At 40.5% G+C, this 15594-nt stretch overlaps 1 protein-coding gene across 1 annotated transcript; it reads right to left on the bottom strand.

The window, feature by feature from the left end:
- Positions 1-949: 949 nt before the first annotated feature.
- On the bottom strand, positions 950-9521 carry LOC139458896 (phospholipase A and acyltransferase 3-like). Its single transcript, XM_071240331.1, has 5 exons — positions 9450-9521; positions 7941-8105; positions 4488-4665; positions 4106-4235; positions 950-3384 (listed from the first exon to the last, which is right to left on the bottom strand). The coding sequence occupies exons 2-5, from the start codon at positions 8050-8052 to the stop codon at positions 3268-3270; spliced, it is 537 nt and encodes a 178-aa protein (XP_071096432.1). The 5' UTR covers positions 8053-8105; positions 9450-9521; the 3' UTR covers positions 950-3267.
- Positions 9522-15594: the final 6073 nt, after the last annotated feature.

The raw sequence follows: 15594 nt of genomic DNA, 5'->3' as shown, positions 1-15594 counted from the left end.
TATTCCAGTTATATCGCAGCGTGTCAGCTTCACGTGGGAGAAAAGCCCGAAGTGATGCAGGTCTTATCGGTGAAACCCACCAGCACGGTCATGGTGCTGACAAACCTAGAAACATAATCGGGGCGAACCGGAATTCGAACCCACAATCATAGGTTTCTGGTGTGCTCAAGGGACGTAATTCTGCACAGCGAATCGCGGCGCCTTAGACGTCTGGGCCACCTGTGCCTCCACCAGTGGTATGAAGAGTGATATTATTCACTGAAGTGCATCACTAAACTTGTTACAAAGACATGAGTCTGGTGCCCCCAACAATAGAATATAACATCAGTGGGATGTATGTGATGGTGGTGTAACAGAACAATAGAACATTCGTTCACATGAAGTACACGTGGATCTGGCTCACTCTCAGTACCTGTCTGCTGCACGCCAGCACGACGTTCCTGATTTCGTTATAACGTTTTCGACGCATGGCCTGCTGTGTGTTTACTGTGGATGGCAATAATTGATCCAATGAACAGTACTCGTGATATTTTTTGTGTCACATAAAATGTAGCTGTGGCAGTGTAAATACAAAACTTACAGTATTGTTAATTTAAACGTATTTTAACAGTATAATAAAGAGGATGTATACAATTAACAATACGTCGTGAACTGTGTGCTGCAATGCAGTGACCGTAGTATGTACTAGTATTCTTATACAGTGGCCAATCTTCATTTACTTCATTTGTAATTCCACGTGTTGTGAGGGTATGGTCAAGACACTGCTTTGACACTGTCTTTCCTTCGCGTAATGTAGATAATTGTGTTATTTGGACCCATATGAACTCCCCACAAACTGGGTTGACAGTACATGAAGACACTCATCGCATACAAAATGTATTTATTATATACATTTATACCAGACAAACAATGTCAATCAATCAATCTTTATTCATAAAGTAGTGGAGGTCATAGGCCAATTCTACAGTTACATCATTGCTTGAGAGAGTAACAGCATATATACATTGGTACATTGATTGTTCACCCAAGTGATTGTCTTTGCTGCATTGATTTATATACAAACGTTGCAAGATTTTAAACATTTTAAGTAGTATTTGGGAGGTATATACAATCTCCTGACATTCCACAATGAATCACTGTTTTTATACCACGATGAATTTTCCGGATTTATATAGACAGATCCTTAAAGTGCATCCTTTTTTATGTCACGAAAATGTTTATCAGGTAACACAGATACACAATTTGGAGAATTTTTTCACATAATGGATAATTGGTTCTCTAACTAAGAGGGAAATACCACTTAAGAGTCTGCCGTGTGTCGCTGTTCTAACAGCATCAACAGTAAAATGTACATACACACTAAAAAACAGAGAGAGATCAAAGTTTCTGATCCATGTTTCACACAGTCCCACAACATCAAACTTATAAATAAAAAGTCACTGTTCGCTATCTTTGACAATAATTCGTTTTCATTCCAGAATAAGAATGAATATTCATTCTGGTTGTCACTGCAATCTGACGGGCCTGGTCACATCCCTATCTCCTATCCTGTTTTACCCTTGGATTCAGTTTGTGACCGTTATCCTGATTAACCCTTTCTGTGCTAGACTGAGTTATATCTGTCACGCTGGGAGTGTCTGGAGTATAAGACTCACCGACAGTAGCTGGATGCTTTGATGTCACATAGTTTGCCATTCTTATTATACCCAAATTTATTGTCCAGTGGATTTTGGGTATAATATATACACGACGGACAAGTAGGCAACGACAAAAATATCTCATAACTTTCAGTCAGGTACAATTATGACAATTATGACCATCACATTGTTTTCACATTTCATACACCTTTTCGTGTGCCATGACATCTATACCTCAACCGGATTATGTTTCTAGGTTTGTCAGCACCATACTCGGGCTCATGGGTTTCACCGAAGTGGTAAACGTCCGAGACCTGCATCACTTCGGGCTTTCATCCCACATGAAACCTGACACGCCGGGATATAACTGGAATACTGTTAAAAGTGGCGTTAAACTCAACTCACTCACTCACTATACCTCAACCTGAGTTCAGTCAGAGAAACGATCGTTACCTGTTTGTGTTTTCTACAATAAAATTGAAAATTCACAAAATATAACCAAAACAAATAAATAAAGGTATATCATAAAATATCTTGAAGCAGGCTGCAAGTGTCATTTTAAATAAAGAGATTGGCCTCGAAGAAACAAATATCTGTTGCATAAAACAATAAAAAAATACATGACGTCACATGGATATTGCGCCAATACGGTAATAAAATGGAATGTACATTGAATACAATTATTAAAGCTGACCTGCCGAAAATAGGTAACTAGTGTATACACAAGCCCCGAATAATCCTTACAAAACCTATGTTATATACATCTATCGATTGTTCAAAGACTGTTAATTTGGTGGTCAGTATGATCAACAATCATTTAAAGCAACAATCGTGGCTTCAGAAATTGCTTTACCCTTTATCTGATATAATTTCTTGTATGTGCAAATAACCATTGTGCAATTTTGTATATTTTTTGGGGGGTTGTTGTTTAACACCGCTGTGCCGGGTCGCACTGTGCACTAAGCTATCAGCTCTATCAGCTGCAACATCGCGAAGCAGGGTCAAATACTATGGCTAACACAAAGGTTACATTCCTTGCATTCGTTGATAAGATTGTAAGCGTTTATTTTTTTACACATTACATTTCAACAAACTTAATATTAACATTTCTTTGTTGTTCAACATATATAACGGCGACCTGAAAATATTGAGATTTGGGTAGACAAAGCAGTGATATTTAATATATTTAGCAACGTTCCACACTATCGGGGTACACTGACACGCAATCAACTAAGTCACCGAGCCTGACCACCCGATCCACAAAGTCGCCTCTTACAATTAGGTGACTGAAACCAACGTCTAACTCGGAATTCAAACGGCGTTTGGATATTACAATAGTCACACATTATTCTTCATATATATTTTGAAATTGTTGTAGCGCCTACATATCACTACTATAAAACGCGGGTAAAATAAGAGTTATCGTTCCTGTTTCACGTAGTTCATGTGTTTATAGCCAAAACTAAATCGAGTCTCGGAATGGTTCGAGTTGGTCACGAATGTTGTAGCAGGCTGCAGGTCGCTACTTATATATGAGCAAAAATGGCGCATTCGCCCCAACAGTCAACAGTTTTGCCAATTGGTATGTTCTGTTTCACTCATAACAACGTCTTTGTGGATATTAAACATATCAATACTCTGATCGTTTTTCTCTGTCTTTCTTTTGACCACTTTTGAGCCAGGCAGCAATTCCAAATGCCGCCACAAGGGTCCCACCCACAGCTAGGCCAGTGAGCAAACCATCAGCCTGAAAGAAAACGAAAAGAATTATTTGTCATTTGTTTTCTACAATAAAAATGTGTTCCCGAAAATCCTAGGCAAAACATCTTTTGTCATAGGAATTTGGAAAAAGAAACATAATGTTGCTGAACATCCTGGCTCTTCTGAAAAATAAAGTGTTGCCGGGCCAAAAGTAAAAACTTGTATGTCTAAGATATTTGCTAAAATGTTATTATGGTGAAATAAAACATGTCCCTAACATAACATTTCGTTTTATAAGCAGATGTCCTATGGCCGGAGTACTGCTGTACGGCGTCAGGCAACAAATACTTACTCTTCCTGCAAATTGTGCGAGTAGCGGATGCTACCGGTAAAGAAGGACATGCTCACCCTTTTCGCGAACACCTGGTGTCATGCCTGATTTTCAATGCTCCACCTATATAATTTCCCCTACTTGTTTTACTTTTACGCCCAATGGAAGCTATTTCGCCAGGTAATCGAGACTCATTATTTTCCGGTGCCGACGTTATACCAAGATGCAGCATGGACGCTTGCAATGATTATAATACCTTCCTGACTTGGGTTAGAATAGGTCTTCAGTAACCCATGCTTGGCGTAAAAGACGACTAACAGGACTGGTTAATCAGACTCGCCGACTTGGTTGATGCATGTCATTGTATCCCAATAGCGTGGGATATCCATTTAACAATGATTAGTGAAAGACAAAGGAACATGGCAAAGGAACAGACCTGATCACTTTGCTCTTTGTTGTACCGGCACCATGAGGCAAAGTGTTCACAGTTCTTAAAGATCAAGTTGTACCCAACCTCTCCAATTTTGGACAGTGCTCTTCTTACTATCTCAGATGGTTTGAAGTGTCTGTAAATACAATATTTATTACTATACATGAAACAATCATGTGACAATTTGACATTAATTCCTTGGCAATCAATAATGGAGAAGATGATAGAGCGCAACAATTTGCAATAGCTACTGTCTACAATTTCAAATAAAGCGTTTTCATGGCAACCGATATTGAGGTAGCATTTACATAACACTCACTGGTGTGTCTGGTGCCGATTCGATTATACATATGCTGCTGTCTTACAGCGTTATTCAAACGAAACTTACTGCAGTTTCTCGTCCTTTGAGTTGTTTTTGTGCACCTCGCTGTCACCAACAACATCCCAGAAGTTATCTCTGCGAACAGTTGCTTTGCCAAACTCTACTCCACTTATTGTGAATGAGTGACCCATATCACTTCCCCTTGCACCATCGTCTCCAGACAAGTGCACGACTTCGTTGTCACCTGAATAAAAGTGTCCACTATTACCGTTAAATATATATGCTTTGTTGTTTTGTTTTGTTTTTGTTGTTTAACGCTGAACTCAGCAACATTCAAGCTATATAACGTAATTAATGTAACATATAATAATCTGTAGATAATAGACTCTGGACCAGACTATCCAGTGTTTGACATCATGAGCATCGAACCACACAATTGGGATACGATTACATGCATCACCCGACCACCCGATACCGTTGGTCGCCCCTTAGGACAAGCATGGGTTGTTGAAGACCAATTCTAACCCGGATCTTCACGGGTCAGCAGAAATGTGATGGCTCAGGGATTGGGATTGTTATGTTTAAACAAAGGTACACAGCGGTGCCCAAAAATATCTTCACGACACTTTGCATCCCATAGTGTTTCAAATGAATCGGATCGAAGGCTCGGGACGTGAAATGCAATCGAACAAGGCACCGATCCTGCTCACCCGATGGATTAATTTGTCTCTGGTTACAAACACTGACGTCGATTGATGGGGATCTCACCCGGAATTCCCGTTTGGGTGTTAGCTCATTGTCTCTGATACGATATGCGTTTGGTGTTCATTAGTTTAGCGAACTTAAAGATATTTGGGTAATCGTATTTATCAATCAAAATAGCTCGTTTAGGGTTTTCTCAAGTTGAAATAAAATGTAGGCTTTGTTATTATAAGGGGATCAAACATGTACGTTAGACCTCAGTTATAGTTACTTTTGATATGATTAAGCCTTTGAAACCATAGGCTAAAATAGGGACAACAATTGTATCAAATGTTTCGATGAGGCAATTTAGCGGTAAATGTAAATTTCTCGCACGTTTTAATGGGCTTATTGTAGCTTTCACGTCACTTTCAGCAATATATTTAACAGATGTATTCATTTTTCTATTTCGGTGTAAAGGGATACCTATATAATTAGCTGTCAATAATGTCTATCTGATACTGACAAAAGTTAAATTTGTCTATATTTTTTCTATATTAACATATAGTTTCTAATCGTTACAGTACTGTACAGGTTTTATCATTGTATAACGGCAGTAAAGCAAGGTACAAAGTACGACACATTACCGCTTATCATCACACAGTACATTAATGTTACAGTACATATTTGTGATCAGATTATTTACACTCTTCAAAAATATACCAGGTCACCAACATAACATATATGCAATTTATGTACCGAATTTTTGGTGTCGTCAGGTTCAATGAACTACATACTACATGTGCCTTTCTTTTTCTTGAAGAGTGTATTTTACCTTTAACACCGTGTCTAAGCATTTTAGTCTGAAGCCCCAATCTCCATATTTTGTCAAACACCTTAGAGAAATCAATAATCAAGTTTCTTCGACTTTTACTTTTGAAATTGGAGTAAAGTTTACAGAATAATCAGGTTATCTATTGAAGAGAATCCTTTTTCGAAATCCAGCCTGTTTTTGAGATATCATATAATATTCTTCCATAAATCCGGTAATATCTATTGTGTATTATACTTGTAAAAAAATTCCCTAGGCAACTAAGAATTGAAATTGGCCTGTATGAGCTGGGCTTACATCTTTCCGAGGCAAGAGAGTTAACTGACTGTAAAAGTCCAGTTTCCACCCTTGCCGAACTAGGCTGGTATTATGGAGTAAAATTTTGGCTGGACTAACGTGTCAGTGCATATTCCAATCAGAATCGCCCAATGAAATCGAAATCCGGTTTGTAAACTGTCGTGCAGATTTCGGTCGATTGCAGGATTTGCAAAGCATGTGCACCGCCAACTCGTTGTCAACAGATATTTTCCAAACCTTTTCATGTTTTTAATCAAGGTGCTCGCGTGATTTGATGCTCTTCGCGATGTAAGACCCGTTTTGTCGCAATATAGATCTTGATTATCGATCAGATCGTCTTGACTTGGCGCCGCCATTTTGTTTGAAACAAATGCAAGTGATGGAATCTGATTGGTCCACAGGATCGGCTTAGAAGGGACATATCGTAGTAACCACTGGTGGCGCTGCGATCGAGCCCAGGAATTTAAGCCTAGTTCGGCAAGGGTGGTAACTGGACTTTTAAAGTCAGTTAACTGCCTTGCCTCGGGAACATGCTGGGCTCAGTGCAGTCGCCCTTTAGTTGTAAATAGGCCTAGTTGTTCCACTTAGCTAAATATCAGATAATATGCCAGTGGTAAAAAATAAAGTTAAAATATTCAGAATAGAATGGTAATAATTTTGAAGCTGAAGAAAATGTATATTCATTCATTTGTAATACGATCTAATCCCGAAGACCTTTTCGTTTTTAATCCCTTAATGGCTGTCAGTACTTCCGTCTCTGTAATGTCATTATTCAAAAACTCATCTTTAAAATCATGGACGTCTTCCTCGTAGGGGAACACGCCCTCGTACGTTTCCTCACGATTGCTGTTAATCTTCTTAAGATATTTGTAGAATGTGCTTAAATGGACCTTCCTATTTTGTTCACATTCTTTGTTATTGAGTAACATCTAGTATTCTTTTAGAGTTTTCTCTAAGGTTTTTTTTTTATTTTTTAATCTATGTTTACGAATGTAATTATTCATTGTTCATTTATACTCTTTACTTGCTTTACGATACATGCTTCTATTGTAATTAGGCTTATCCTTTATACCAATATTTTTTCCTTGAAAAACCTTTTCCGAGTTTGTTTACAGACATTGCCAAACCAAGGCTTATGATCACGCTTGTGCTTTGTACTACGAGTGGTATTGTCTCCCTTCAGTTGTATTGTTGCCCAGATCAATGACTACCTGACTGACAACAGTAGTTGGGTCATCCTGACCTTTCTGTGTTGTCCTTATCAGCTCACAAAGGAGATTCACTTTAGATATATCTATTCTATCTATAAAGACGGGCGATTTACTTTGATTAAAACCTTTTCGTTTAACTTCGGTTCTCATTTGCCGTTCATTCCGAGGCCGGCTACTACTATCATAGGTTGCTTCAGACCTATATTCTTATCCGGAATCCCCCGGAATTGCATGGATGGATGTTCATAATGTCAAACACTGGATTGTCTGAACCAGACGTGATTATTTACAGACCTCCTTTTCGTATTGCTGATTGTGTTGTCAAACAGCAAATAAACAAAATATAAAATTAATCACTGGATTGTCTGATCAATAATCGTGTATGTACAGGCCATCGTCATATACAGTGAACCTAGAATATGCTTAGTGCAGCATTAAACAACAAACAAGCAAACAAACACAAGAAGGTGCAGTAATATTTTGTTACAGTACACTTACCAACGTATACTGCCCAGTGCGAGTACAATCCTCGAACGAATTCCACCTGATCGCCTTGTTCCAAGCTTTTAAGTACTGTCTGGTTGTGGCGCTGGACCTCAAGGGACGACATTTCTCTTTACTCTTTAACTATGCAGTTGTTTAAGTCTCCAAAAGTGATTTCTTCTAAACGCAAAAAAGAAAATAAAGGATATGATATCTTTTCATGTCATCACCCCATTGACCTGTATGCCAACACAAAGAAAATAATTTATTGAAGTGGGCAACCATCCGCCCTACGACAATGAAATGGTCGGTCCGATAATATCAATGAACAGACTTCGGCGAAACTATTACAAAGTCAAATATCAACATAGCACAAACGAAACTGCTTGCTTGCCAAATGTTGCTTATCAGATAAAGTGGGAATGACACACGCCTTAAAATTTACATAAACAAGAGTTTGCCACTAACGTGGCTATATCCCCCACCCCTCTTGCAGAATTTATGACATAATTGAATCTAAAAAAATCCTAACCCTTTTTAACTGAGGTGGAACTTGTCATGGAAATTGTAAAAAAAAGATGAGTTTGGAACCTAAGTCCATCTTGTTGCCATGGAAACGTAAAAACAAATTTTTCTAAAATTTCTATATAGCAAAAGGCACCAGTTCAGCATGTTTCTGACAGACCTGTAAAGTTTCATGAACAAATATTGAACGGTTTATGAGTAATGCTCCGGAAACGAAACGTGACGTGCGGACGGAAGTACGGAAGGACGTACGGACGGACGTGCGGACGGACGGACGGAGCCTGTTTCTATATCCCCCGCCAACTTCGTTGGGCGGGGGATAATTACATAGATACGATTCACTCAAACTAACGTTCTAATGGCTATAATGTACACAAGTTCGAGCAGAGTGCATATTAAAGGATATCGTGGAATTGTTAATACATCTGTGACAAAACTATATATCTTTAAGTACGTCAAATATTTTGTCAACAGTTACAAACCTGTTAACAGGAAACGTTTGAGTTTACTCTTTATCGGTGAAATCTAAAAATAGTAACATTCGCCGAAACCGTAAATTAACAGTGCATGACGACGATTTCGCATCTCTGTTTGTATATGAGTGTGAGCCTGTGAAATGACATGTACCAGGAAATGAAAAAGCTAGGAAGTAAATTCAAGTTTGTTCAAGTCACCACCCTTGCCAGTCTTATCAAATCGAAAGTGAAAGTGAACGATGTGATGTTTACAAGGAATAAAACAAGCAGTTTGAGATTCACAACACCACACTGACTTAACATAAAGGCCTCACCCAACCACACAGCCGCAGTAGTAAGACGTATTCAATGAAGCAGGGATAAGAATCCTTGGTTTGTCAGCTTTTCCCACACTTGTGCGCCTACCGTCTCTTCAGGCTTACATCCCACATTACCTGACTGAATCTCTGTTCAAATAAATATTAACCCAATCATTCACAACGCATGTTACCTCGCCTATATAGACTAGATTGTCGTCACTCACTTTTCTCCCGGAGAAGTATATTTGTTATCCTTTCCCTCGGTCCGGTCACACCTAATGGGAACTGTTGTGTGCGTATCAATGTAGTTGTATGTTCAGACGGGGAATCCCCGAACGTGGTAAAGCCCAACAATAGCTAAAAATAAACACACGGTGTCAACTCAGCTTGCGCTGAGATCTCGTGTGAATTACGTGGCGACGAGAATATTCAACCGACGAAGTCAAGGCTCATTAGAGTTAAAAATGTATAGGTACCTGATGTTAACGTTCGGTGAAATGATAGTACAGATGCACATCGAATTCGTTATTATTTATTTGGATCATAATAAAAAAGGACTTTCTACAATATTGACTTTTACAATGTCTTCAGCTGGTTGTTGAGATGCCCTGAATGTAAGTGATGGTTGGGTCATTGTGACCGCTGTGCCCTTGAAATCGCGACTTACACTGCACAGAATAAAATGCCCCTTCTCTGAAAAATAATCATTTATGGCACTAGTTTTCGAACTCAGTTTTGACAAGTATCTCTTAGATAAACATGCAAACTGTCATTCATGTGACTGCAGTAGTTTCTGAGACTTGTCTCCATATCACGCAGTATGCACTGAGTCACAGTCTCAGTCACTGAGTTGAAAAACACGGAGCATGGGATATAACAATTTTCGAACTGCTTTCAGATCATGACCAGTAATATCAGTTGTCATATTTGTCAGTTTTGATATTTGTCTTTTCAACCATCTATCATTCCTGCAATAGTTTGTAAACAGTAATCTCTGGCTGGGTAAGTTTGTGTGAAAATAAAATGGTTCAATGAAGACCTGATACCCATCAGCTGATACACTCTGCCCCAGGGATACTGTACAGGAAGTCTCTCTGCCCCAGGAATACTGTACAGGAAGTCCCTCTGCCCCAGGGATATTGTATAGGAAGTCCCTCCGCCCCAGGGATATTGTACAGGAAGTCCCTTTGCCCCAGGGATATTGTACAGTAAGTCCCTCTGCCCCAGGGATATTGTACAGGAAGTACCTCTGCCCCAGGGATATTGTACAGGAAGTCCCTCTGCCCCAGGGATTATCAAAAGGAAAGTCCTTTTGCCCAGGAATATTGTACAGGAAGTTCCTCTGCCCCAGGGATATTGTACAGGAAGTCCCTCTGCCCCAGGGATTATCAAAAGGAAAGTCCTTTTGCCCAGGAATATTGTACAGGAAGTCCCTCTGCCCCAGGGATATTGTACATGAAGTCCCTCTGCCCCAGGGATATTCTATAGGAGGTCCCTCTGCCCCAGGGATATTGTACAGGAAGTCCCTCTGCCCCAGGGATATTGTACAGGAAGTCCCTTTGCCCCAGGGATATTTACAGGAAGTCCCTCTGGCCCAGGGATATTGTACAGGAAGTCCCTCTGCCCCAGGGATATTGTACAGGAAGTCCCTTTGCCCCAGGGATATTGTATAGGAAGTCCCTCTGGCCCAGGGATATTGTACAGGAAGTCCCTCTGCCCCAGGGATTATCAAAAGGAAAGTCCTTTTGCCCAGGAATATTGTACAGGAAGTCCCTCTGCCCCAGGGATATTGTACATGAAGTCCCTCTGCCCCAGGGATATTCTATAGGAAGTCCCTCTACCCCAGGGATATTGTACAGGAAGTCCCTCTGCCCCAGGGATATTGTACAGGAAGTCCCTTTGCCCCAGGGATATTGTACAGGAAGTCCCTCTGCCCAAGGAATATTGTACAGGAAGTCCCTCTGCCCCAGGGATATTGTACAGGAAGTCCCTCTGCCCCAGGGATATTGTACAGGAAGTCCCTCTGCCCCAGGGATATTGTACAGGAAGTCCCTCTGCCCCAGGGATATTGTACAGGCAGTCCCTCTGCCCCAGGGATATTGTACAGGAAGTCCCTCTGCCCAAGGGATATTGTACAGGAAGTCCATCTGCCCCAGGGATACTGTACAGGAAGTCCATCTGCCCAAGGGATATTGTACATGAAGTCCCTCTGCCCCAGGGATATTGTACAGGAAGTCCCTCTGCCCCAGGGATTATCAAAAGGAAAGTCCTTTTGCCCAGGAATATTGTACAGGAAGTCCCTCTGCCCCAGGGATATATTGTACAGGAAGTCCATCTGCCCCAGGGATATTGTACAGGAAGTCCCTCTGCCCCAGGGATATTCTATAGGAAGTCCCTCTGCCCCAGGGATATTGTACAGGAAGTCCCTCTGCCCCAGGGATATTGTTCAGGAAGTCCCTCTGCCCCAGGGATATTCTATAGGAAGTCCCTCTGCCCCAGGGATATTTTACAGGAAGTCCCTCTGCCCCAGGGATATTCTATAGGAAGTCCCTCTGCCCCAGGGATTTTGTACAGGAAGTCCCTCTGCCCCAGGGATTTTGTACTGGAAGTCCCTCTCCCCCAGGGATATTGTACAGGAAGTCCCTCTGGCCCAGGGATATTGTACAGGAAGTCCCTCTGCCCCAGGGACAGTCTCGACAACCATAACGCTGAATCTCTCCTACTGCGTTATGGTAAAGTGTCAATGTTTGCCAAGATTTAAACGTTGATAAGCCTCTCTCGACATTCAATCATGAGTCACTGATTCGCGCTTGGGAGTAGAAGCAATATTTTTCTTTCACATCTTTTGTATAGTATATATTTCCTGAGACAGTGTGCGTGTACACGTTTGTTTCATCAAGAAGCAGCTTGTTCGTCGTTGGACATCGCTGGAACGCACAGGCTATACAGCTGCTAGGTCGTTAAGGACGTATTCAATCCCCGAGGTACGTAGAAAAGACTTTATCGTCTCTTTTTGAAGTAAATATACTACAGCGACTGTCGAAGATTGAACTATACTATGTTTAAAATTTATCAATCATTCCAGATTTTAACTATTCATTGAATGAATTTGAATGTCGCTCTGAATAGTTTATCAAAAATTCCAAGTTTTCTATTTATGTTAAATGGCTGAACGAAGTGGAATGTCACTTTGATAAGTTTATCAGGAATTCTAAAATTCTCCCTAGACTGCAGTGTTGACCAGCCAGACTTGTCTCGTTGGGGGGTCACTCATGTTGAAAAAAAATGTTTTATCATTTTGTAAATTTTCGTTTCTAAATAGCCCTGACGCACTATTTCACACATTTACAAATCTCTATATTTTTTAATTTAACGTTAATGGTAAGAATAAAAACAACATGATCCATGATATAGTTTTATTCAAAGCACATTTTTTTAAACTAATATGTTTTAAAGTTGGTTGATGACATGTGTTGTCACAAATAATAGAGACTAACAACGTCTAACAATTAAAGAAATGTTTTTCTCCTATTGGTAGTCTTGGTCACTCATTTCATCACCAGATTTCATTATCAGATTCATCGACATTGGATAAAATGTCTTTCATGACTGGCTTTATGAGAACTTGAATTTTGTCTTTGATCACTGTTTGATCTGTGGTAGGATCCATGTCACTCAATCTATCTGTTAAAGAAAGAAACAATGGTGCCTCTGAGAAATAGGCAGTAAATTCGAGGATAGATTTCAATGTATTGACAAACAAGTCTTCCCATGCTGTTTTCAGTTTCCTATCAGTCAACGCCTCTGATTGTCCCCCGCCGCGCGAAAGCCCGAAGCGGGGGATAAAGTATTCACGATCGTCCGTCCGTACGTCCGTACGTCTGTACGTCCGTCCGTACGTCCCTCCTGTTTGTTGCCGCGATATCTCAAGAACTAATCGCTGGATTGTCTTCATATTTGGAACTATGGTGTATATACAGACATCGCAGACACCAGTCGGTTTTGGTGACCTTGACCCCATTATCAAGGTCACAGCAGGCAAATCTGCTTTTGGAGTTGGAAAACGGTGTTGCCGCGATATCTCAAGAACTAAACACTGGATTGTTTTCATATTTGGAACTATGGTGTATATACAGACTCCGCGACACCAGTCGGTTTTGGTGACCTTGACCCCATTTTCAAGGTCACAGCCGGCAAATCTGCTTTTGGAGTTGGAAAAAGGTGTTGCCGCGATATCTCAAGAACTAATCGCAGGATTGTCTTCATATTTGGTACTATGGTGTATATACAGGCGGGGGACATTTCGTCACTTTGTGACAAATACTTGTTTTCCTTGCTTTCGATACTTTTGCCATTTAAGTTACATGTCCTCTCGATAAATATTCATTTCCAGTTGGGTTGTGTGCAGTTTGGTCTCTGCCTCCTTTCTGGATAGGTACGTCTTCATTGTTGCCGTCGCTGTCCTCGTCATACCTTGCACATTTTTTTAACGACTTGCATTTCTTCACGGGGCACCACGTCCTGACATGATCCTGTAGGTCTATCATGTTGCCTATCAAGACTACACAACTGGTACAAGCAGTAGCCATGGCATCGTCAGAGGGGGCGCTTGTTATGTCATCAAAATTATTACTGTTGAAGGTCTGGCTTGTATGAACGTTTGCCTCACGTGCCGATGTAGTGGTGTGATGGTGAGAGTTTCAATACATCTGGGTGCAATTTGGTTGAATCAGCGCTTTTACAGCACTGTTGTCACGGGTCAAATGGGGTTGTGTTGACAGGGGTTTGTCTGCTTTTTTCAGATTCATTGTTAAAATATCAGGTTGTAGTCGTTCCTTTTCACAACTGTAAGGTCTTAGGTCTACAGTTAGATACCCCTAAGTGTGTTCCACAGCTTCGTTTTGAGGATAAATGCGTCTGGCAAATAAGTTCACCTGTTGTCTATCGACTGGAGCATTGGATAAAGTCAAATATGAGAGTTCAGAGCAATGTCGGGTGACTCTTTACCTCCGGGTAACACGTTTGGCAATAACAGAACATTAATCACATTTTTGTGATGGGAGGTACATCAAGTCATCTAAAACAATCATGTTGTTGTTCGGGCATCAACAAAATGTTCATCCTGTAGATTGGAAGGAATGCCTTTGATATATGTTATATATGGTATAGTTATACTAATAGTATTATAAAGATGTTGCCACTCAGTGTTACACCATGTGATGTTGTTAGGTATTGGTTTGATGAGTACTCTTTTCAGTATCTGATAAACTAACACAACCACTTGGCCCAACCAAGACCACATTAGAAGGAATAGAAAAATGGAATGGTAGAGCAGTATTATGTATCTGTTGAAGAGAAGGAAGAGGGGGAGGAGGGATGTGAGGAGGCGGAGGAGGAGGAGGAAGAAGAGGAGGGATGTTAGGAGGAGGAAGTGGAGGGGTGTGAGTAGGAGGGAGGGGTGAATGGCATGAATGGTGTGAAGGGCCTGATGCATCTGTCTTCTGTGTCTCATCACATTATCATGTCTGGAAAAGTGTTTCCTACATTCTGGACAAGATGTTGACTCCATGGTGACTACTGTAACACTGGGTCTCAGTATGACCTGTCTTCTATTTAGGGTGGTGTTGGAAGTGGTAGTGGGAGATGAACAATTGTCTTATGTCTGAGCATGGCATGGCATCTCAAAATCAATTTCTACATGCAGAGCATGGTACCTCCTACTCTATGATGCCTTACAGATGATTTTCCCCAATATCATTACGTCTTTCCGTCAGATCCTTGATCCTCTGAAGGACAGATTGCATTGTAGATTTTGCTTTAAATGTAGCTTGCCTTCGGGTTGACTTCATTCATTTTGTTGGGTCTTTGTCATGGTATTTCTATTTTGTCCACCTTTTTCATTCGCTTGTCTTTTTAGTTTTGGGCGTACACTAGTTTCAAATATATCTCGGGTCAGATGCCTGGACTTTTTACCCATGTCTATCTTAAGACGCCCTCCCCTCACTAGCTTCTTCCGCTGAAAATGGTTTGAATAAATGTGTTTTCCATGTTATATAGTATGTCGCCATTAGAAAACATGAGTATGTGCAAGCTGATTAAATAGTTTATACTTCAATACATGAAAGAAACATAGGACTCTATGACAACAGTTTATTGCATACAATGGGACATTCGAAATAAGGTGGCATCTTGAATACGTCCAAACTCGACGGTTAAGCTTCCTTAAGTCTGTCTCAGTCAGTACAGACATTATGGATCAATAATATATGATAAGCAATAATCACAAAACAATCAGACAGTGATCAGAAGAGTATTTTATTCATGTAAACACTCGTTCTAATTGCAGCAACACATGTGAATCCATTTAGC

Source organism: Haliotis cracherodii, unplaced genomic scaffold (genome assembly GCF_022045235.1).
Source record: "Haliotis cracherodii isolate W230 unplaced genomic scaffold, xgHalCrac1.p SCAF_13, whole genome shotgun sequence".
NCBI classification, from domain to species: Eukaryota; Metazoa; Mollusca; class Gastropoda; order Lepetellida; family Haliotidae; genus Haliotis; species Haliotis cracherodii.
This window is presented reverse-complemented; position numbering and strand designations above follow the sequence as displayed.